This window comes from Hyla sarda, chromosome 13 (assembly GCF_029499605.1).
Source record: "Hyla sarda isolate aHylSar1 chromosome 13, aHylSar1.hap1, whole genome shotgun sequence".
In the NCBI taxonomy this organism is placed as follows: Eukaryota; Metazoa; Chordata; class Amphibia; order Anura; family Hylidae; genus Hyla; species Hyla sarda.
Genome location: NC_079201.1, coordinates 9,359,310 through 9,383,390, shown reverse-complemented (window position 1 = coordinate 9,383,390; position 24,081 = coordinate 9,359,310). Strand labels below are relative to the sequence as shown.

Genomic DNA, 24,081 nt, shown 5'->3' with positions numbered 1-24,081 from the left:
TGTCACTCGCCCCGCTCCTCTACAGGTGTCCTGGCTTCGTGTTTTGGTTTAAGGAGCTGAAGTTCTGGAGAGGTCACAGGTCGCGCCTAACCCCCCGAAAACTCTTGAGCAATTATTTAGCAATTAGCGATGTTTCCCGTGTGTGCGCCCGAGGAGGGGGGCGGCTTACGCCATGACCTTATCTTGAACGTTGGAGACTTTCTACGAATCGCTTTCTATTTAAAGCCTCCTATCTGGTCGGAGGGGCCTGCGTTGCGGTCTGGTTTGAGCTGGCCCCGGAATGCTGCCCCCCGAGGGCGCACTGGAACAATATTACGTGTGTCAAATCTTCTCTCTAGCCGGATTAAACCTAGAAATGTGAAAAGGTTTAATCTGCCTAATGAACGGGTCCATTGTGTGAGCTCCGCCATGTGGTACGTGGGACATGTGTACAGCTCAAACACAGACCCGACGCCCAAATCTGATTAAAATACATCCGGTTTAGTTCACACCTCTTCTTTGCTTCCACGTCCCCTAAGTGTTTAGGTGAGGCCTCCTCGTGATGCCTGGCACAATAACAGGACTGGAATTCTTTAAGTCTTCATAAATCAGAATATTCCAATAAAGGCAAATATCATAATCCGTACGGTTGTGTGGCCCTTTGTTCTACACGCGGGTCTATCCAACAACAACTAAACAAAAACACCACACTATAGGACAAAGGAGGAACAAGCGGAGTATGCAGTGTTGCCTGGTCTTCCTAACTAAGCCCCCTATCCCGACCCCCTATCCTGTCCTCCTATCCCGACCCCCTGTCCCGACCTCCTATCCCGTCCTCGTATCCCATCCTCCTATCCTGTCCTCCTATCCCGTCCTCCTATCCCGTCCTCCTATCCCGTCCTCCTATCCCGTCCTCCTATCCCGACCTCCTATCCCGTCCTCCTATCCCGTCCTCCTATCCCAACCTCCTATCCCGTCCTCCCATCCTCCTATCTTGTCCTCCTATCTTGTCCTCCTATCTCGTCCTCCTATCCAGTCCTCCTATCCAGTCCTCCTATCCCGTCCTCCTATCCCGTCCTCCTATCCCAACCTCCTATCCCGTCCTCCCATCCTCCTATCTTGTCCTCCTATCTTGTCCTCCTATCTTGTCCTCCTATCTCGTCCTCCTATCCAGTCCTCCTATCTCGTCCTCCTATCCAGTCCTCCTATCCCGTCCTCCTATCCCGTCCTCCTATCCAGTCCTCCTATCCCGTCCTCCTATCCCGTCCTCCTATCCCGACCTCATATCCCGACCTCATATCCCGACCTCCTATCCCTTCTTCATATGCCGTCCTCATATCCCGACCTCCTATCCCATCCTTGTATCCCGTCCTCCTATCCCGTCCTCCTATCCCATCCTCCTATCCCGACCTCCTATCCCGTCCTCCTATCCCGCCCTCCTATCCCGTCCTCATATCCCACCCTCTTATCTTGTCCTTCTTATCTCATCCTCATATCCTGTCCTCATACCTCCTCCTTATCTCATCCTCCTATCCCGGCCTCTTATCCCGCCCTCCTATCCCGCCCTCCTATCCCGCCCTCCTATCCCGTCCTCCTATCCCGTCCTCTTATCCCGCCCTCCTATCCCGTCCTCTTATCCTGTCCTCCTGTCTTGTCCTCCTTATCTCATCCTCATATCTCCTCCTTATCTCCTCTTCATATCCCATCCTCATATCCTCCTCCCCCACTATTTCCTGCACCTACATATCGGTCAGTCAATAGCAATTTCTTCACCCTGCGAGTAACGCGATCAGGATATGTGCCGAAAGTCCCATAGACATAATGTATCTTGCCAGGGATCAGGGTGATAGGTGGATGTCCTCAAGTAGATGGGGGGCTAAAGTTAGCATTCAAAATGGATAATCACCGCTAACCATAGAATGCAAAAAACGACCAAACCTCTCGACGGAGGATGCACCATACAAAGGTGGGTGCAATTAATACTTAACGTTCCAACATGTTTCAGCTGGTTACCTCATCAGGGGACAGTAAACCAGAAGACGTAGGACAAACGTAGATGGCAGATGATGTAATGATGTGCTCGTACACAGGTGGCAATTGGCAGATGACTTGTTATAACATTTAAGTAGTTTTCCTACAAAACATACTCATCCCCATTCCACAGGGTCTGATTGGTGGGGGTTCAACTGCTGGGACCCCACCAGTCAAAACAATGGGGGGGGGGGGCCCTGTGTCCCCATTGATTAAATGGAGCAGCAGCCGGACACTACAGCTCCATTCAACTTTATGGGCCACGTGAAGATAAGAGTTTGTCAGTCTTAAAGCGGTACTCCAGTGAAAACCTTTTTTTTAATCAACTGGTGCCAGAAAGTTAAACAGATTTGTAAATTACTTCTATTAAAAAATCTTAATCCTTCCAGCACTTATTAGCTGCTGAATACTACAAAGAGAAATTCATTTCTTTTTGGAACACAGAGCTCTCTGCTGACATCATGAGCACAGTGCTCTCTGCTGACAACTAAAATGGACAGAGATGTCAGCAGAGAGCACTGTGGTCATGATGTCAGCAGAGAGCTCTGTGTTCCAAAAAGAAAATAATTTCCTCTGTAGTATTCAGCAGCTAATAAGTACTGGAAGGATTAAGATTTTTTCTATTGAAGTCATTTACAAATCTGTTTAACTTTCTGGCACCAGTTGATAAAAAAAAAAAAAAAAAAGTTTTACACCAGAGTACCCCTTTAAAGGAACAGGCAGCTAGGGGTGTAAAAAGAATGTGCTTGGGCGCTTCACTCCCTGGCTCGCAGAGATCTCCTTCCAGCTTCTCTGAATGGCCTTATTATAAGTCTATTGGGAGAAGCAGGAGAGATGATATCGCTGGGGGGCAGGGGAGTGAAGCGCTATACCACATGCTTCGCTCCGACGTGTTTCCCACTGCAAATTTGAACGGGGATGGGGGTCTTAATCTTAATTGAAGGGGCAGCTGCAGAAAAAAAGGGCACCCTTTTGAGCCTATGTGTGCACGTCCCTGAAAATACCAGTGTTTCCCAACCAGGGTGCCTCCAGCTGTTGCAAAACTACAACTCCCAGCATGCCTGGACAGCCGTTGGCTGTCCGGGCATGCTGGGAGTTGTAGTTTTGCAACAGCTGGAGGCACCCTGGTTGGGAAACACTGTGATACACAAACGGTCCATAAAATGGACAATGTATTTTGTATATTATAACGTATCAATTTTTTCACACAATGATTAAGCACAACTGTGCGCGAAACCCGTTGGCTGTTCGGGCATGCTGGGAGTTATAGTTTTGCACAAGCTGGAGGCACCATGGTTGGGAAACACTGTGATACACAGACCAGCTATAGCAGTGGTCTCCAAACTGTCCATAAAATGGACAATGTATTTTGTGTATTATAACGTGTCAATTTTTACACACAATGACTAAGCACAACTGTGCGCGAAACCCGTCGGGTGTCCGGGCATGCTGGAAATTGTAGTTTTGCAACAGCTGGAGGCACCCTGTTTGGGAAACACTGCTGTATATATATATATAATCCTGTACGTGTAGTATTTACAATGTATCGCGTCTTATTCTTGCAGGAAATGTTTCTGGAGAAGTAAATGTTCTACTTCTTCATCTGATGACTGTGATCACTTGTGGTTGTGGCTAAATGAAAACCACTGTGTGCAGATAAATTGTGAACTTCCTATATTCTTGACCTGATAAGCTAAAGACATAGTCAGCTCCTACGTGTTTGCAGGGTCCCTTTGACAATAAGGTGATCACCTCCAGCAATAAAAAGTAATGTATGGGGGATACATATCAGTAATTGTATACATTTCTTACAGCGCCCCCATAGGAGAAGCTAAGTATTACACAGTGCCCATTTAAATCAATGGGGTCACCCAGGGCAGGGGTATGTGCATCCCTGCTCTCACCCACAGCCACTTCCCCTTCCCCTGCCTACTTTAATATCTGCCCTAAGCAACGGATGAACAACTGGACAACGGTCCCTGTTCTCAGTAAGTGCAGGAGCATAACAAGGTCCAAAACAATAAACAACACTGCACTAAACAGGCCAGGACACAAAGGATTAACAGTCACAGAACAAGAAGTAAAACAGACAAATAGAGAGTGGTCTAACAAGTCAGGTCCAAACCGAGATAACAGCAAAGGTACCAAATCACAAAGCAGAGAATAATTGTGTGACAAGCAGAGGTCAGAATACGCAGAATAACAGCTAGTGCAGAAGAACTAAACACAAGCAAGGACTAAGCAGACTAGACAGCTATTTAAAGGCACCTAAGGAGGGCATGGTCACTGAGAGCCAGATATAAGTGGCTCTAGGTCTAAGCCCTCTGATAGGGCCGGGCATTGTCACAGCAACATGTGATGCTTAAAGGGGTACTCCACTGGAAAACATAATAAATAAATAAATATATATATATATATATTTTTTTTTTAATTAACTGGTGCTAGAAGCTTAAAAAGATTTGTAAATTACTTCTATTAAAAAATCTTAATGCGTCTAGTACTTATCAGCTGCTGTATGCTCCACAGGAAGTTCTTTTCTTTTTGAATTTCCTTTCTGTCTGACCGCAGTGCTCTCTGCTGACACCTCTGTCCATTATAGGAACTGTTCAGAGCAGGAGAGGTTTGCTATGGTGATTTGCTCCTACTCTGGACAGCTCCAAAAATGGACAGAGGTGTCAGCAGAGAGCACTGTGGTCAGACAGAAAGGAAATTCAAAAAGAAATGAACTTCCTCTGGAATATACAGTAGCTGATAAGTACTAGAAGGATTAAGATTTTTAAATAGAAGTAATTTACAAATCTGTTTAACTTTAAGGCACCAGTTGATTTAAAAAAAAAATGTTTTCCAGCGGAGTACCCCTTTAAAGGGGTACTCCACTGGCCAGTGTTCCGGCTGCATTTGGCCGTCACGCCCCCTCCCATAGACTTGCATTGAGGGGGCATGGCCTGACATTACGAGGGGGCGTGGCCAACTCCCGTGGCGCACGCACAGCATTTGGAACTAAATGTTCCGAACACGGCCGGAACACTGGCCAGTGGAGTACCCCTTTAAGCCAAACTCAGGAAAAATTCCTAAAGTCAGAACCAGATCCCAAGCATTTCAAATGGGTTGTCTATGTATTTATGCAGGACTAGGCAGGTCCTCTTTGCATTAGCAGCTTAATTACGTGGCCAGGTGCAGTGATCAAGCGCCACACCGTTTGGATCCCCGTGATCAGACACTTTTCTCCTATCCTTTGGATAACGGATAAAAAGTAAAATGCTGGACTACCCCCACATTCTCATTGTCTGTGTAATTGTTCAGGGCAGAGCAGGTCCTATAGAGACCCTCTTTGCACAAGCAGCTGAATTAGTTGACCAGGTGCAGTGATCAAACGCCACACCCCTCAGCCAGAGAATTCCTTAACCCATTGGGTTGTCTGTGTAATGCAGAACAGGGCATGTCCTTTAGAGCAGAGACAGTCTTTGTACTGGCAACTTTTTTTTTTTTGCATGACCAAGTGCAGTGATCAAACGACACACCCTCAGCCAGAGGATTCACATTAACCTGTTGGGTTGTCTGTGTAATGCTGGATAGGGCATGTCCTCTAGAGCAGCGACCCTCTTTCCACTGGCAGCTTAATTAGATGACCAGGTGTAGTGATAAAACACCCCACCCTCAGCTAGAGAATTTACCTTAACCAAGTAATGAAACTGGGTACTCTAAGATATATATATATATATATATATATATATATATATATATATATATATATAACATTATATAGAATGCTACCTATCCCGTTAAGCATGTCCTCCTGTTATTAGGCAGACACGCGTCACTGCATGGATGATCACCGTTTGCTTAACCCTTGTTTTCTCGCTGTAACGTCGTTACGTTTTGTGCCATCTGTTGTTTACTATCACTTACTGTTTGTTCGTCACCGAAGAATCGCTGAATTTTCCGACCTCCCGCCGTCTCTGCGGCCCAGGAACTTAGCAAAACATCTCATTAAATAGATCAGCGGCCGCGCTGGTCCCTAAATTTTTGCCAAAATTATACTCTATAACAGTGGTCTCCAAACTGTGGCCCTCCAGCTGTTGCAAAACTACAACTCCCAGCATGCCCGGACAGCCAACGGCTGTCCGGGCATGCTGGGAGTTGCAGTTTTGCAACAGCATGAGGCCCCCTGGTTGGGTAAAATTTGGGTAAAAGGAGGATTCATCTCAAAGTTCCTTCTATGGTTTGGTCACATGATCTCGTTGGCCCCATTGGTGCTGTACCGGTTTCCTGACCCTGGGGCTTCACCATCATCTCCATTTCCATCTTTCTTCTCATAGTCATTGTCCATTCAAGGGGCAACATATTTTGTGTATAATAACCTGTCGATCTTTGCACACTATGACGAAGCGCAACTGTGCGCGAAACCCGTCGGGAGCATGCATAGCTCCTGTGTCTTCAATAAAATCAAGAAAACTTTTTTACTCTGCTCCCTTTCTTTGATCTGTATGAAATTCATGCATAAAATCTGCAGCAGATTCTCACTGGTTGGCACCATTGGGGCTGTAGTGCTTTCCTGACCCTGAGTGAAGAGTCCATGGGCTCCTTGTCCAGTCAGTGTGGCTGCGGGCAGCATTATGCCAAGTGTCTCTTCCTTTTGCCGTTCGGTATGGATGAATGACATCATCATATGCCTGCAGAGCGGAGGGGGGTGAGGAGAGGCCATATTGTGGACTGCATGGGAGGTGGGCTAGTGCCTACAGGGGGCCCACCTACATAGGGCAACTACCTACAAGGAAAAATACCTATAGGGGACAGCTATCTACAGGGGGGCAACAACCTACAGGGGACTATCAGTGACCTAACCACCTAATCTGGGGTACCTACCTATTCTTTTTCAACCCACTTATCTACCCCTTCTAAAGCACTGGACACCAAAGGGGAATTATTGCTGTTTGGGGTGTGGTCTTCTGCTGCTGTAGCCCATCTGCTCCAAGGTTGGACGTTTAGGACGTCCGAGATAGTATTCTGCAGACCTTGGTTGTATCCAGTAGTTATTTGAGTTACTGTTGCCCTTCGGTCATCTCTAACCAGTCTTCCCATTCCCTTTTGACATCAACAAGGCATTTTTGTCCACACACTGGATATTTCCTCCTTTTCGGACCGTTTTCTGTAAACACTAGAGATAGTTGTGCGTGAAAATCCTTGTAGATCAGCAGTTTGTGAAATCCTCAGACCGGCCCGTCTGGCACCAACAACCATGTCACGATCACAGTCACGTAATCCACTTTCTTCCCCTTTCCTCAGTTTGAACTTCAGCAAGTTGTCTTGACCGCGTCTACATGCCTAAATGTATTAAGTTGCCGCCATGTTATTAGTCGATCCGCTATTTGTGTTAGCAAGCCATTGAACAGGTGTACCTAATAAAGTGGATAGTGAGTGTATACTATAACCAAACCCCTGTATGTTGTATATTGTTGTATATTGTTTGTACGTTGTTGTTTTTTGGTTGTTGTATATTGTCATTGCTGTTGTATATTGTATATTTTTGTTGTTGTTGTATATTGTATATTGTATGTTTTTGTTGTATGTTGTTGTATATTGTATGTTTTTGTTGTTGTTGTATATTGTATGTTGTTGTATATTGTATGTTGTTGTTGTTGTATATTGTATGTTTTTGTTGTTGTTGCATATTGTATGTTGTTGTTGTTGTATATTGTATGTTGTTGTATATTGTATGTTGTTGTATATTGTATGTTGTTGTTGTTGTATATTGTATGTTGTTGTATGTTGTTGTTGTATATTGTATGTTGTATATTGTTGTGTATTGTATGTTGTTGTTGTATATTGTATGTTGTTGTATATTGTATGTTGTTGTTGTTGTATATTGTATGGTGTTGTAGTTGTATATTGTATGTTGTTTTTGTTGTATATTGTATGTTGTTGTTGTTGTATATTGTATGTTGTTGTATATTGTTGCATATTGTATGTTGTTGTTGTTGCATATTGTATGTTGTTGTTGTTGTATGGTGGTGTTGTTGTTGTATATTGTATGGTGTTGTAGTTGTATATTGTATGGTGTTGTAGTTGTATATTGTATGTTGTTGTAGTTGTATATTGTATGTTGTTGTAGTTGTATATTTTATGTTGTGGTTGATGTATATTGTATGTTGTTGTTGTTGTATATTGTTGTATATTGTATGTTGTTGTATATTGTATGGTGTTGTAGTTGTATATTGTATGTTGTTGTAGTTGTATATTGTATGTTGTGGTTGATGTATATTGTATGTTGTTGTTGTATATTGTATGTTGTTGTATATTGTATATTGTATGTTGTTGTTGTTGTATATTGTATGGTGTTGTTGTTGTATATTGTATGTTGTGGTTGTTGTGGTTATTGTTATATTAGATCTCTAATGATGATATGGAGAGATTAAGATGAGAATATCATGTGACACGAGGAATAGCTGCTTTGTGTAGTTCCATATAAAACTGTGTGTGTGCGAATACAAAGTATTGTGTAATGTGACGTCTCCTACGAGCAAATAGATGGATGTTTTCTGAAGACAATAGTCACGAATATATATATAGTCAGGGGTATATAAATAGTCAGGCGCCCTATTTATCCAGGGGTATAAAGCTCTTGTAACTCCTGGAGGAAGAGAAGTTTCATTGATTTGCTGGAGGATGATTGAGCGTTGTGCATGTGATCTTATAACGGAGGATGGGATGAGAGAATGCTGTGTTAGCTGTTGCGGTATTATATCATAAGAGAATGCTGTGTTAGCTGTGGCGGTATTATATCATAAGAGAATGCTGTGTTAGCTGTGGCGGTATTATATCATAAGAGAATGCTGTGTTAGCTGTTGCGGTATTATATCATAAGAGAATGCTGTGTTAGCTGTTGCGGTATTATATCAAAAGAGAATGCTGTGTTAGCTGTGGCGGTATTATATCATAAGAGAATGCTGTGTTAGCTGTGGCGGTATTATATCATAAGAGAATGCTGTGTTAGCTGTGGCGGTATTATATCATGAGAGAATGCTGTGTTAGCTGTGGCGGTATTATATCTTAAGAGAATGCTGTGTTAGCTGTGGCGGTATTATATCATAAGAGAATGCTGTGTTAGCTGTGGCGGTATTATATCATAAGAGAATGCTGTGTTAGCTGTGGCGGTATATCATAAGAGAATGCTGTGTTATCTGTGGCGGTATTATATCATAAGAGAATGCTGTGTTCGCTGTGGCGGTATTATATCATGAGAGAATGCTGTGTTAGCTGTGGCGGTATTATATCATAAGAGAATGCTGTGTTAGCTGTGGCGGTATTATATCATAAGAGAATGCTGTGTTAGCTGTGGCGGTATTATATCATAAGAGAATGCTGTGTTAGCTGTGGCGGTATTATATCATAAGAGACTGCTGTGTTAGCTGTGGCGGTATTATATCATAAGAGAATGCTCTGTTAGCTGTGGCGGTATTATATCATAAGAGAATGCTGTGTTAGCTGTGGCGGTGTTATATCATAAGAGAATGCTGTGTTAGCTGTGGCGGTATTATATCATAAGAGAATGCTGTGTTAGCTGTGGCGGTATTATATCATGAGAGAATGCTGTGTTAGCTTCGGCGGTATTATATCATGAGAGAATGCTGTGTTAGCTGTGGCGGTATTATATCATAAGAGAATGCTGTGTTAGCTGTGGCGGTATTATATCATGAAAGAATGCTGTGTTAGCTGTGGCGGTATTATATCATAAGAGAATGCTGTGTTAGCTGTGGCGGTATTATATCATAAGAGAATGCTGTGTTAGCTGTGGCGGTATTATATCATAAGAGAATGCTGTGTTAGCTGTGGCGGTATATCATAAGAGAATGCTGTGTTATCTGTGGCGGTATTATATCATAAGAGAATGCTGTGTTAGCTGTGGCGGTATTATATCATGAGAGAATGCTGTGTTAGCTGTGGCGGTATTATATCGTAAGAGAATGCTGTGTTAGCTGTGGCGGTATTATATCGTAAGAGAATACTGTGTTAGCTGTGGTGGTATTATATCATAAGAGAATGCTGTGTTAGCTGTGGCGGTATTATATCATAAGAGACTGCTGTGTTAGCTGTGGCGGTATTATATCATAAGAGAATGCTCTGTTAGCTGTGGCGGTATTATATCATAAGAGAATGCTGTGTTAGCTGTGGCGGTGTTTTATCATAAGAGAATGCTGTGTTAGCTGTGGCGGTGTTATATCATAAGAGAATGCTGTGTTAGCTGTGGCGGTGTTTTATCATAAGAGAATGCTGTGTTAGCTGTGGCGGTGTTTTATCATAAGAGAATGCTGTGTTAGCTGTGGCGGTATTATATCATAAGAGAATGCTGTGTTAGCTGTGACGGTGTTTTATCATAAGAGAATGCTGTGTTAGCTGTGGCGGTATTATATCATGAGAGAATGCTGTGTTAGCTGTGGCGGTATTATATCATAAGAGAATGCTGTGTTAGCTGTGGCGGTATTATATAATGAAAGAATGCTGTGTTAGCTGTGGCGGTATTATATCATAAGAGAATGCTGTGTTAGCTGTGGCGGTATTATATCATAAGAGAATGCTGTGTTAGCTGTGGCTGTATTATATCATAAGAGAATGCTGTGTTAGCTGTGGTGGTATTATATCATAAGAGAATGCTGTGTTAGCTGTGGCGGTATTTTATCATAAGAGAATGCTGTGTTAGCTGTGGCGGTATTATATAATGAAAGAATGCTGTGTTAGCTGTGGCGGTATTATATCATAAGAGAATGCTGTGTTAGCTGTGGCGGTATTATATAATGAAAGAATGCTGTGTTAGCTGTGGCGGTATTATATCATAAGAGAATGCTGTGTTAGCTGTGGCGGTATTATATCATGAGAGAATGCTGTGTTAGCTGTGGCGGTATTTTATCATAAGAGAATGCTGTGTTAGCTGTGGCGGTATTATATCATAAGAGAATGCTGTGTTAGCTGTGGCGGTATTATATCATGAGAGAATGCTGTGTTAGCTGTGGCGGTATTATATCATAAGAGAATGCTCTGTTAGCTGTGGCGGTATTATATCATAAGAGAATGCTGTGTTAGCTGTGGCGGTGTTTTATCATAAGAGAATGCTGTGTTACCTGTGGCGGTATTATATCATAAGAGAATGCTGTGTTAGCTGTGGCGGTATTATATCATGAGAGAATGCTGTGTTAGCTGTGGCGGTATTATATCATAAGAGAATGCTGTGTTAGCTGTGGCGGTATTATATCATGAGAGAATGCTGTGTTAGCTGTGGCGGTATTATATCATGAGAGAATGCTGTGTTAGCTGTGGCGGTATTATATCATGAGAGAATGCTGTGTTAGCTGTGGCGGTATTTTATCATAAGAGAATGCTGTGTTAGCTGTGGCGGTATTATATCATAAGAGAATGCTGTGTTAGCTGTGGCGGTATTATATCATGAGAGAATGCTGTGTTAGCTGTGGCGGTATTATATCATAAGAGAATGCTCTGTTAGCTGTGGCGGTATTATATCATAAGAGAATGCTGTGTTAGCTGTGGCGGTATTATATCATAAGAGAATGCTGTGTTAGCTGTGGCGGTATTATATCATATCCTGCACATACCGATCTCCAAAGAAAAACCTTTGCTCTTTATATGTCTTTATTTGTAAGGGTAATTCAGTATAAAAAAAACAAGAAAACTGAGCTGATTTCTTCAAAAAATCAGCACCACCTCAGGTTGTGTGTGGTATTGGAGCCCAGCTCCATTGAAGCGAGGCTATGTTCACACGAGCGTTAAAGGGGTACTCCCCTGGTAAACATTTTTTATTTTATTTTAAATTTTTTTTTTAAATCAACTGGTGCCAGAAAGTTAAACAGATTTGTAAATTACTTCTATTAAAAAATCTTAATCCTTCCAGTACTTATTAGCTGCTGAATACTACAGAGGAAATTATTTTCTTTTTGGAACACAGAGCTCTCTGCTGAATCACGACCACAGTGCTCTCTGCTGACATCTCTGTCCATTTTAGGAACTGTCCAGAGTAGGAGAAAAGCCCCATAGCAAACACAACACATGCTTCTTTGGACAGTTCCTAATATGGACAGAGATGTCAGCAGAGAGCACTGTGGTCATGATGTCAGCAGAGAGCACTGTGTTCCAAAAAGAAAATAATTTCCTCTGTAGTATTCAGCAGCTAATAAGTACTGGAAGGATTGAGATTTTTTTAATAGAAGTCATTTACAAATCTGTTTAACTTTCTGGCACCAGTTGATTTAAAAAGAAAAAAAAAAGTTTTCCACCGGAGTACCCCTTTAACAGAGCCAAGTTGTAATACCATGCATGACCTGAGGACAGGGTTGGTGCTGTTTTTTGAAGAAATCAACTCTGTTATTTTCTAATCCAGGAAAACTCCAAGATAATCTAGAGGTGTACACTATTAGAGGTTAAATATGGCTGACCTGCATTCCCAGATATAACCCATGGACAAAAGTGGTGCTGTTTCTAATCCTTTAAAATATATTTAATGAATTTCATTTTATATATATATATATGTGTATATATATATATATATATGTGTATATATATATATATATATATATATATATATATGTATATATATGTTACTCATTAGTGCTCGCAGCCACAGCTGCTGCTCTCAGTAAATGCAGAGGATGTCAGGAGAACGTCAAACCTGCTAAGAGGCCCTGCACCTGAGCCTGCTGGCCAGGTAAGAAGAACAACAGGGGAGGAGAAAAGGGGAAAAGTTATGTGGCACAAGGGGTAAGGGGGGGAGGAATAAATGGTACAGGGGGTGGTAGATAGGGGGGTGATGAATTTTCACAAAGGGAAATAAAGGGGGAATGAAGTGGCTCAGGGGGATCAAGGGTAAATTATGTGGCACAGGGGGTAAGGGGGGGGGGTAATTTGGCACAATGCACGGGGGGAAATAAGATGGCACAGGGTATAAAGGGGGGATGAAATGGTGCAGGGGGTGATAAGTGGAGATTAAAAGACACTGGCAGATTCTACTGTAATGTTGCTTTTTATTGAGTTTTCTAGGTAATTACCCCCTGGAGTGAGTACAGGACAGTATTCCGTCATTTAGAAGGATTTTTGAGCCTTTTCCCAATAAGGGACATCTCTCAATAGCGGACACTTTTTAATTTCCCATGAGTGTCCGCTATTGGGAGATTCTACTGTATTTAATTAATTTATATATTAATAATATACATATATATAGATATATATAGATAGATAATTTTATAATTTTTTCCCCCGTTACATTTGTTTCTATTGAATCTGGTTAAAAACCAATATGGACACCATGACATCAGTCACGCAGGTTCTCCCAGACTCTAGGACTCTAAATATGCCCAGGTGTGTAAGGCTCAGTTCACACTACAGAATTTCCGAGTAGAATTCCGCTTTTGAATTCCTCTCAGAAATTCCGTGCCAGAGGAATCCCATTGCTATCGGTGGGATTCCTCTGCACAGTGCACGCTACGGAATTTCAGCAGCGGACAACTAATCTGATACACCAGTGTTTCCCAACCGGTGTGCCTCCAGCTGTTGCAAAACTACAACTCCCAGCATGCCCGGACAGCCAACGGCTGTCCGGGCATGCTGGGAGTTGTAGTTTTGCAACAGCTGGAGGCACCCTGGTTGGGAAACACTGTGATACACAAACCAGCTATAGCAGTGGTCTCCAAACTGTCCATAAAATGGACAACGTATTTTGTGTATTATAACGACTCAATTTTTGCACACTATGACTAAGCCCCACTGTGCGCGAAACCCGTCGGGTGCATCCATTGCTCCTAGAGTAATGATACTGTATATCAGTGGTCTCCGAACTGTGGCCCTTCAGCTGTTGCAAAACTACAACTCCCAGCATGCGGCATGCTGGGAGTTGTAGTTTTGCAACAGCTGGAGGCACCCTGGTTGGGAAACACTGTGATACACAGACCAGCTATAGCAGTGGTCTCCAAACTGTCCATAAAATGGACAATGTATTTTGTGTATTATAACGACTCAATTTTTGCACACTATGACTAAGCACCACTGTGCGCGAAACCCGTCGGGTGCATCCATTTCTCCTGTGTCTGTTCTTTACCCCCCTTTCTTTGATCTATAATGTTCAGCCGATTTTTTTCCCACATGAAATTCATGCATACAAGCTGCAGCAGATCCCCACCCCCTATATGGGGCCTTTAAAAAGGGAGTGTAAATGGTGTGAAAAGTATGGGGGGGATGCTTTGGGGTTGTTAACTCTTTCCTTCCTTTCAGCACTGGCCTCTGTGTTGTCCGCGTCACCTGAAAGCTGCAGCAGAAGAAAAGCAGAAGATCCTCCAGATGAGGTTACCAGTGCCCAGCGATGGCCCCCGACTGCCTTCCCCCGAGTCTTGCTGGTGCTTGTAGTGCTCTTCCAGGTACAGGATTATATGGAAAGACGTCCTTCTGCTTTCTTTTACCATGTACCCAGTGATCCTCCTAAACACACACACTGACCACTGTTTCCTGGAAGTCCTCCAACTCTGCTCATGAGGGAATGACCAGGAGTGCAGGTCACATCCTCGGAGGGAGACGTGCACACTCGGTGCCATGTATCATGCATGGATGTAAATAACAGTGACAGTTCACAGGCAATGTCTTTCTAGCGAACTGCCGGCCTCCAGGGGGTTATCCAGGAACGGGAAAACTGGGCTGATAAAAAAAGAAAAATAAAAAAAAGCGCCACCCCTGCCTTCAGGTTGGGTGTGGTATTACAACTTGGCTTCCTTTACTTTAATGGAAATAAGTGGCAATACCACCTACAACCTGAGGACAGGGGTGGCACTTTTCTTCAAAGTTGATCCTTAAAGTGTCCTGAAGCCATGACATATGCCTAAGTGTTCACTCACACTGTGCCCACAAAAAGTAGTTAGGGCCCCTTCTGTGCTCTCTGTAGTATTGTTGCCCCCTGTATTATTAGGTTCCCTTGTAGTAGTATTCCATCTCCCCCCCCCTGTATTATTATAAGTTCCCCTTGTATTATTATTAGCCCCCCTGTATTATGTGCCCCTGTAGCATTATTAGGTCTCCCCTGTATTATTATTAGCCCCCTGTCATATTAGGTGCCCCTGTAGTATTACTAGCCCCCTGTATTATTAGGTGCCCCTGTAGTATTATTAGCCCCCTGTATTATTAGGTGCCCTGTAGTATTGGTATTATTAGGTTCCACTGTTAGGTGCCCCTGTATTATTATTAGGTCCCCTTGTATTATTATTATTAGCTCCCCCTGTAGTATTAGGGGCCCCTGTAGTATTATTAGCTCCCTCAGTATTATTAGGTGCCCCTGTAGTATTAGTAGCTCCCTCTGCATTATTAGGTGCCCCTGTAGTATTATTAGGTCCCCCTGTAGTATTAGGTGTCCCTGTAGTATTATTAGGTCCCCCTGTAGTATTAGGTGCCCCTGTAGTAGTATTAGCCCGCCTGTATTATTAGATCCCTTGTAGTATTATTATTATTATTATTAACCCCTTGTATTATTATTATTATTATTAGGTGCCCCTGTAGTATTATTAGGCCCCCCTATAGTATTATTAGCCCGCCTGTATTATTAGATCCCTTGTAGTATTATTATTATTAACCCCCTGTAGTAGTATTATTAGCTCCCCCTGTAATATTAGGTGCCCCTGTAGTATTATTGGGCCCCCTGTAGTATTATTATTAGCTCCCCCTGTATTATTAGGTGCCCCTGTAGTATTATTAGGCCCCCTGTAGTAGTATTATTAGCTCCCCCTGTAGTATTAGGGTCCCCTATAGTATTATTAGCTCCCTCTGTATTATTAGATTCCTTGTAGTATTATTAACCCCCTGTATTATTATTAACCCCCTGTATTATTATTATTAACCCCCTGTATTATTAGGTGTGTCTGTAGTCCTGTAGTATTATTAGTTGCCCCCTGTATTATTATTAACCCCCACCCCCCCCCCCCCCCCCCTGCATGACTATTAGGTCCCCTTGTATTGTTATTAGTCACTGTATTCTTATAAAGCGCCCCTGTCGGATTATTAGGTCCCTGTTTAGTACTAGGCAGTGGGCACCCATAACCTCCCCATTTTACCTCCCGGGTGCCATCCTCCTCTGGAAGGTCACAGTAGAGAAGCTATATCTCTGTTTTCCGGTGAGGGGGCGCTGGTGACAGAACCCATTCTTTCTACGTGCCCCCCTGGGAAACAATCTGTAATGCTCCAAGCTGCCACAAACCCAACCTACCACAAACCCAACCTACCCACTTGTATTTATCCTAATAACCTAAACATTTGACAAGTGAAGAGTGATTGGGTGAGTATGGGGGGAGGGGGCGAGGGTGAGTATGGGGGGGAGGGGGGCGAGGGTGAGTATGGGGGGAGGGGACGAGGGTGAGTATGAGGGGAGGGGGAGAGGGTGAGTATGGGGGGAGGGGGCGAGTATGGGGGGGAGGGGGCGAGTATGGGGGGGAGGGGGCGAGGGTGAGTATGGGGGGGAGGGGGGCGAGGGTGAGTATGGGGGGGAGGGGGCGAGGGTGAGTATGGGGGGAGGGGGCGAGGGTGAGTATGGGGGGAGGGGGGCGAGGGTGAGTATGGGGGGGAGAGGGTGAGTATGGGGGGGAGGGGGCGAGGGTGAGTATGGGGGGGAGGGGGCGAGGGTGAGTATGGGGGGGAGGGGGCGAGGGTGAGTATGGGGGGGAGGGGGGGAGGGTGAGTATGGGGGGGAGGGGGGGAGGGTGAGTATGGGGGGGGAGGGGGCGAGGGTGAGTATGGGGGGGGAGGGGGGCGAGGGTGAGTATGGGGGGGGAGGGGGCGAGGGTGAGTATGGGGGGGAGGGGGCGAGGGTGAGTATGGGGGGGAGGGGGCGAGGGTGAGTATGGGGGGAAGGGGCGAGGGTGAGTATGGGGGGAGGGGGCGAGGGTGAGTATGGGGGGCGAGGGTGAGTATGGGGGGGAGGGGGCGAGGGTGAGTATGGGGGGGAGGGGGCGAGGGTGAGTATGCGGGGGAGGGGGCGAGGGTGAGTATGGGGGGAGGGGGCGAGGGTGAGTATGGGGGGGAGGGGGCGAGGGTGAGTATGGGGGGGGAGGGGGCGAGGGTGAGTATGGGGGGGGAGGGGGCGAGGGTGAGTATGGGGGGGGAGGGGGCGAGGGTGAGTATGGGGGGGGAGGGGGCGAGGGGGAGTATGGGGGGGGAGGGGGCGAGGGTGAGTATGGGGGGCGAGGGTGAGTATGGGGGGGGAGGGGGCGAGGGTGAGTATGGGGGGGAGGGGGCGAGGGTGAGTATGGGGGGGAGGGGGCGAGGGTGAGTATGGGGGGGAGGGGGCGAGGGTGAGTATGGTAGGCGAGGGTGAGTATGGGGGGGAGGGGGCGAGGGTGAGTATGGGGGGGGAGGGGGCGAGGGTGAGTATGGGGGGGAGGGGGCGAGGGTGAGTATGGGGGGGAGGGGGCGAGGGTGAGTATGGGGGGGAGGGGGCGAGGGTGAGTATGGGGGGAGGGGGCGAGGGTGAGTATGGGGGGGGAGGGGGCGAGGGTGAGTATGGGGGGGAGGGGGCGAGGGTGAGTATGGGGGGCGAGGGTGAGTATGGGGGGGGGGGCGAGGGTGAGTATGGGGGGGAAGGGGGCGAGGGTGAGTATGGGGGGGAGGGGGCGAGGGTGAGTATGGGGGGCGAGGGTGAGTATGGGGGGGAGGGGGCGAGGGTGAGTATGGGGGGCGAGGGTGAGTATGGGGGGAGGGGACGAGGGTGAGTATGGGGGGGGAGGGGGCGAGGGTGAGTATGGGGGGAGGGGACGAGGGTGAGTATGGGGGGGGAGGGGACGAGGGTGAGTATGGGGGGGGAGGGGGCGAGGGTGAGTATGGGGGGAGGGGACGAGGGTGAGTATGGGGGGGGAGGGGGCGAGGGTGAGTATGGGGGGAGGGGGCGAGGGTGAGTATGGGGGGAGGGGGCGAGGGTGAGTATGGGGGGGGAGGGGCGAGGGTGAGTATGGGGGGGGAGGGGGCGAGGGTGAGTATGGGGGGGGGGGCGAGGGTGAGTATGGGGGGGGAGGGGGCGAGGGTGAGTATGCATATATATTTCTATATTCTTTTTCATGTGACTAGCCGGGATCATTGTAAGCGATTCCACATGTGCAGGATAGTATCCGTGCATCAGGTTACGGCCATTTAGGAAGCAATCTTCTGTGATGCGATTATCCTCTGCAGAGCAGCGCTCTTCTACACGTCTGTGAATCGGTTTCCATGTCTGTTTTCCCCGCAGGCCATCTCCGCTCAGATAATGGATTACCTGTATGACAGCTGGAGGAAGTATGAGACGGAGTGCCAGCAGAATATGTCTATGGAGCCCCCTCCGACAGGTGAACCGCCAGGCTTATCTTCTAGGCCAATGGTCTCCAAGCTGTGGACCTCTGGATGCTGCAAAACTACTATATATACTGATCACATAGAGATAGCAGCAGCAGTATACAGATAGAGCTGGAGGGGAAGTGTATAACTATTATATATCCTGATCCCATAGAGATAGCAGCAGTATACAGATAGAGCTGGAGGGGAGGTGTATAACTACCATATATCCTGATCCCATAGAGATAGCAGCAGTATACAAATAGAGCTGGAGGGGAGGTGTATAACTACTATATATACTGATCCCATAGAGATAGCAGCAGTATACAGATAGAGCTGGAGGGGAGGTGTATAACTATTATATATCCTGATCCCATAGAGATAGCAGCAGTATACAGATAGAGCTGGAGGGGAGGTGTATAGCTACTATATATCCTGATCCCATAGAGATAGCAGCAGTATACAGATAGAGCTGGAGGGGAGGTGTATAACTACTATATATACTGATCCCATAGAGATAGCAGCAGCAGTATACAGATAGAGCTGGAGGGGAGGTGTATAACTACTATATATCCTGATCCCGTAGAGATAGCAGCAGTATACAGATAGAGCTGGAGGGGAGGTGTATACCTACTATATCTCTTGATCCCATAGAGACAACAGCAGCAGTATACGGATCTAGGGAGGAGGGAACAGGAGGTAGCAGAAGGGGATTTGGTGGGTGATTATGTCATTCTGTCGTTCTAAGCAAGTCAGCTGACCCTGGGCTTACAATCTCTTCTGATACAGTAAACACTGAAAGGTTTGGAAAGTCAGACTGGTGATCACATGACCTAGTTACAATAATGTGCTGGAATAAACCTAATGGTGCTGTAGGACTAGAGATGGTGAGTGTGTATGACATGGGCAAAGTGCCAGGGAAACCTGTGGGGCCCCGATCCATCTGTTATATACAGTCTGTATACTACTGGGCTCCTTATACAACAGTGGTCTCAGCGTGTGGCCCTCCAGATGTTGCAAAACTTCAACTCCCAGCATGCCCGGACAGCCGTTGGCTGTCCGGGCATGCTGGGAGTTGAAGTTTTTGCAACACCCGGAGGTCCACAATTTTGACGCCTATGCTTATAAAATGTAGACACAAGACTGTGCACCACTGTACAAGAAAGATGGCGGCGCTAAAGCGGGTTCACAAATGGGCAACATTGGTGACGACACAGGGACTTTCTTATAACTATATATTGATGGTATATTAAAGGGGGGCCAGGTGGTCTTATAGATATGCGGGTGAATAGCAGGAGCTCCACCACAGTAGTCCAGATAGGTCACAGGATAGGAAACAAGTGTCTGACTATGGGGTTGGACCCAGCCAATGGAACCTCCAATCTCCAGAAGGGGGCCCATCACTTCTGAATGCTCCGGCGCGTACCTTCTAAGGTGATTGGCCTTACTCTTAAAGGGGTACTCCGCCCTTTGACATCTTACCCCCTATCTAAAGGCGGACCCCCCCACAATCTCAGCTGCGGCACCCCAGACATCCGATGCACGGAGCGAACTTTGCGGGGCGAAGGCTCGTGACGTCACGGTCACACCCCACTCGTGACATCACGCCCTACTGGTGACACACTCGTAACGGCCGCCACGCCCTCTCCCATAGACTTGCATTGAGGGGGCGTGGGCGTGACGTCACGAGCCTCCGGCACTGCACCCGCCGCTCTGTACGAATGCCGGGTGCAGCAGGGAGATCGTGGGGGTCCCCCTTTGGATAGAAGATAATATGTCTAGGGGCGGAGTACCCCTTTAAGACCAGCTCCTCCCGGGAGTGGTGGGGGCCGGAGGTAAGAAACTGGGCCTTTCGGGAGAGGAGGGTCCCAGCATCTATAGTTGGCGGTATGCCACCCTCTGTGTCTAGGTTCACCTGCCCACAATCTAGCTATATCAGATGGCAATCTCTCCTAGGATCTATAATGTATATATATATATATATATATATATATATATATATATATATATATGTGTATATGTGTGTGTATATGTATGTGTGTATATATATATAGAGCGCTCAAGTCCTGCAGGAACGCATGGATATACAGGGCTCAAGTATGCAGGAACGCATGGGAACTAAGTTCCTGCAATTCTTCCACAGCAGGAACACTGTTCCTATTAGCAAGAGTCCTGCAGGACCAGCCTTTTTTTCCCCCCAGGACTTGACCCCTGTGTGTACACATATATCTCCAGGACTGTCTCTATAACAAGGGGTATCCTCTACATCTAGAGATAAGAAGGTGTGAAGACCAATTTAGAAAGGGATTCTTTACTGTAAGAGCAGAGAGACTATGGAAGGCTGAGGTTGACGCGTCGGACTTACTAAGAGAGTTTTGGGACTATTACAGGTTATAGGTACTAGATTCTGGGGAAATTTAGGAATTTGGAATCGGGAGGAAAATTGACCTTCTACCTCATAGGGGTCTTTTGTCTTCCGCTGGATCAATACTCCCTGATAATAAGGGCTCGGAAATAATTTTATTTGATAATTTTATTGCTCCCTGTCATCCATCCTTGGTCAACAAGGCGGAACATAAAAGGAAGAACTCCGCTCGTTCTACCTGGTGGGACGCAAACCGAATTTTGACTTTTGTTTCCATCGAGTTCCATTGCTGTGTCTCCTCAGGACTGGTCTGCAACAGGACATTCGATAAGTTCTCCTGCTGGCCGGATGCCCAACCTAATACCACGGTCAATGTCTCCTGCCCCTGGTTCCTGCCTTGGCACAAGAAAGGTAAGACGCCCTCCGTAGGTTTCATGACCAATACATAGGCCCGGCTTCACCATAACAAGATCGTCCTCCCCTCAGTGCAGCATGGCTATGTGTACAAACACTGCGGACCAGACGGGCAATGGGCAGCCACGGTGCATGGCCATCCGTTACGTGACGCCAGGGAATGTGAACTTGACCCAACAGATGTGGAGGACCAGGTACGATCATGTTATGTTCTATATGTTATACGGCTCTTCCGGTGACTACATCTCTGATAATATTGGGGGGAGATTTATCAAAACCAATGCAGAGGCAAAGTTGCCCAGTTGCCCATAGCAACCAATCAGCTTGCTAGTTTCATTTTTAACAAGGCCTTTTCAAAGTGAAAGAAGCGATCTGATTGGTTGCTATGGGCAACTGGGGAACTTTTCCTCCGCACAGGTTTTGATAAATCTCCCCCATAGAGAGGAGAGAAAATAAGGCAGAATACGGCGCGGTTACTTGCGGTGTTAATTGGTTGCGAGACTGGTGGACGGGTTCACTCACCTTGGCGTGTTGTGCTGCCAGGCAATACACTGGGAAGCACGTATTAATAGGTTGGTTTCGGGAGGCAGCCGGCTGTCGGTACTGTTGGCACTACGGTGCTGGATGCAGGTGAGTTGTCCGATGCAGGGGTAACCTGGCCGGGGAAGAAAAATCCGACATTCACCCGAGGACACAATTGGTGCAAGCAATGTCTTTTATTCAGATGGACAACGCGTTTCGAAGGCTTAACCTTTCTTCCTCAGGTCCGTACGGACCTGAGGAAGAAGGGTTAACCCTTTGAAACACGTTGTCCATCCGAATAAAAGACACATTGCTTGCACCAATTGTGTCCTGCCAGTGTCCTGTCCTGCACCGGACAACTCACCTAGATCTTTAATAAGGTATTGGCTCATGGAGACCTATTGTTCCTCCAGCTGGCAGAAGGGTGGTGGGCTTGGTGCCATGACATTCCTCAACCCATCCTCACCCATGGACCTTAGGTTGGGTCTTGGGTCTGCCAAAAAGTGTTTGAGTTATTACATCCGGCTATTCCGGTTATTAAATGTAGGTATAAACAAGCAGTTGAATAGGGACCAAGCATCTGTAGGGTACTAAGATGCTATAATACAGCACCTTGGTCTGTAATATACCTCCATTTAAAGGGGTATTCCAGCTTTATACCAACGCCAAGATGGGTACGTGAAGTTCACGGCAACGGCCCCTAGTGACGTCACGCCACGCCCCCTCCATTTATGTCTACGGGAGGGGGGCGTGATGGCTGACATGCCCCTCCCATAGACATGAATGGAGGGGGCATGGCCGTGACGTCACATCCCTGTCTCGGCGGCAGCGCCCGACCGAGATCGTGGGACCCCTGCGATCATACATCTTATCCCCTGTCCTTTAGATAGGGGATAAGATGTATAAAGCCGGAATACCCCATTAAGAAAACCCCAAATTTCAGTCCCTATTGTATGACATTTGTAGACAAATTTATCTTCCTATATCTCATGACGAACTTATGGAAGAAAATCATCTAGTAGGTTGACTGGTTTTAGGTGTTTGTTGTCCATTGGACTCCTCTGTGACCGAGTACATGGATTGGGATGACTTAGGGTTATGGGACTTTATGTCTTTTCTATCTGTAACAGATCTTTTTGTCTTTAACTAACAGGAAAGGATCGCCAAGGCCTATGAAAGCTTTAAGATCATGTACACCGTAGGATATTCTATGTCTGTGGGGGCACTGGTACTGGCACTTGCTATTCTTGTAGGATTCAGGTAGGTAGATGTTATGAGGAGAACACTTTCTTGACTGTTTAGTAAAAAAAATTCCACAAGTCAACTTCTGGTACCACCAACCTCCTGTGGGTCAAGTCTGGTCTTGGACGTTAGACTTTTCTAGACTTGCCTTTTCCATTGATCTGAACATGTCATAGGTAATGGTAAATGGGCAGTCAGCCATACAGTATGGCAGATCAAATAAACCAGTGGTCCCCAACCCAGTCCCCCAGGCCACCAACATTCAGTTACTCCCTTAAAATAAAACAGGGATAAATTCTACTCCTGGACTGTTGGTGGTCTTGAGGACCTCTGCTCTATACCACTCATATAAAGATCTGAACTGTTGGTGGGTCTTGAGGACTGGGTTGGAGACCTCTGCTCTATACCACTCATATAAAGATCTGGACTGTTGGTGGCCTTGAGGACTGGGTTGGGGACCTCTGCTCTATACCACTCATATAAAGATCTGGTCTGTTGGTGGTCTTGAGGACTGGGTTGAGGACCTCTGCTCTATACCACTCATATAAAGATATGGACTGTTGGTGGTCTTGAGGACTGGGTTGGGGACCTCTGCTCTATACCACACATATAAAGATCTGGACTGTTGGTGGTCTTGAGGACTGGGTTGGGGACCTCTGCTCTATACCACTCATATAAAGATCTGGACTGTTGGTGGTCTTGAGGACTGGGTTGAGGACCTCTGCTCTATACCACTCATATAAAGATCTGGACTGTTGGTGGTCTTGAGGACTGGGTTGGGGACCTCTGCTCTATACCACTCATATAAAGATCTGGACTGTTGGTGGTCTTGAGGACTGGGTTGAGGACCTCTGCTCTATACCACTCATATAAAGATCTGCACTGTTGGTAGCCTTGAGGACTGGGTTGGGGACCTCTGCTCTATACCACTCATATAAAGATCTGGACTGTTGGTGGTCCTTGAGGACTGGGTTGGGGACCTCTGCTCTATACCACTCATATAAAGATCTGGTCTGTTGGTGGCCTTGAGGACTGGGTTGGGGACCTCTGCTCTATACCACTCATATAAAGATCTGGACTGTTGGTGGTCTTGAGGACTGGGTTGGGGATCTCTGCTCTGTACCACTCATATAAAGATCTGGACTGTTGGTGGTCTTGAGGACTGGGTTGGGGACCTCTGCTCTATACCACTCATA

General features: G+C 46.3%; 1 protein-coding gene across 6 annotated transcripts in view; it reads left to right on the top strand.

Moving 5' to 3' along the window:
* Window positions 1–24,081, top strand: part of GCGR (glucagon receptor) — a 64,086-nt gene that overhangs the window by 23,275 nt on the left and 16,730 nt on the right. For all 6 annotated transcript variants that reach the window (XM_056550074.1, XM_056550072.1, XM_056550071.1 and 3 more), the window contains exons 2-6: window positions 14,281–14,423; window positions 18,260–18,356; window positions 21,011–21,118; window positions 21,194–21,315; window positions 22,797–22,903. In XM_056550074.1, coding sequence (XP_056406049.1) covers window positions 18,278–18,356; window positions 21,011–21,118; window positions 21,194–21,315; window positions 22,797–22,903 — 416 coding nt within the window. In that variant the 5' untranslated portion in view covers window positions 14,281–14,423; window positions 18,260–18,277. The remainder of the gene's footprint in view (window positions 1–14,280; window positions 14,424–18,259; window positions 18,357–21,010; window positions 21,119–21,193; window positions 21,316–22,796; window positions 22,904–24,081) is intronic.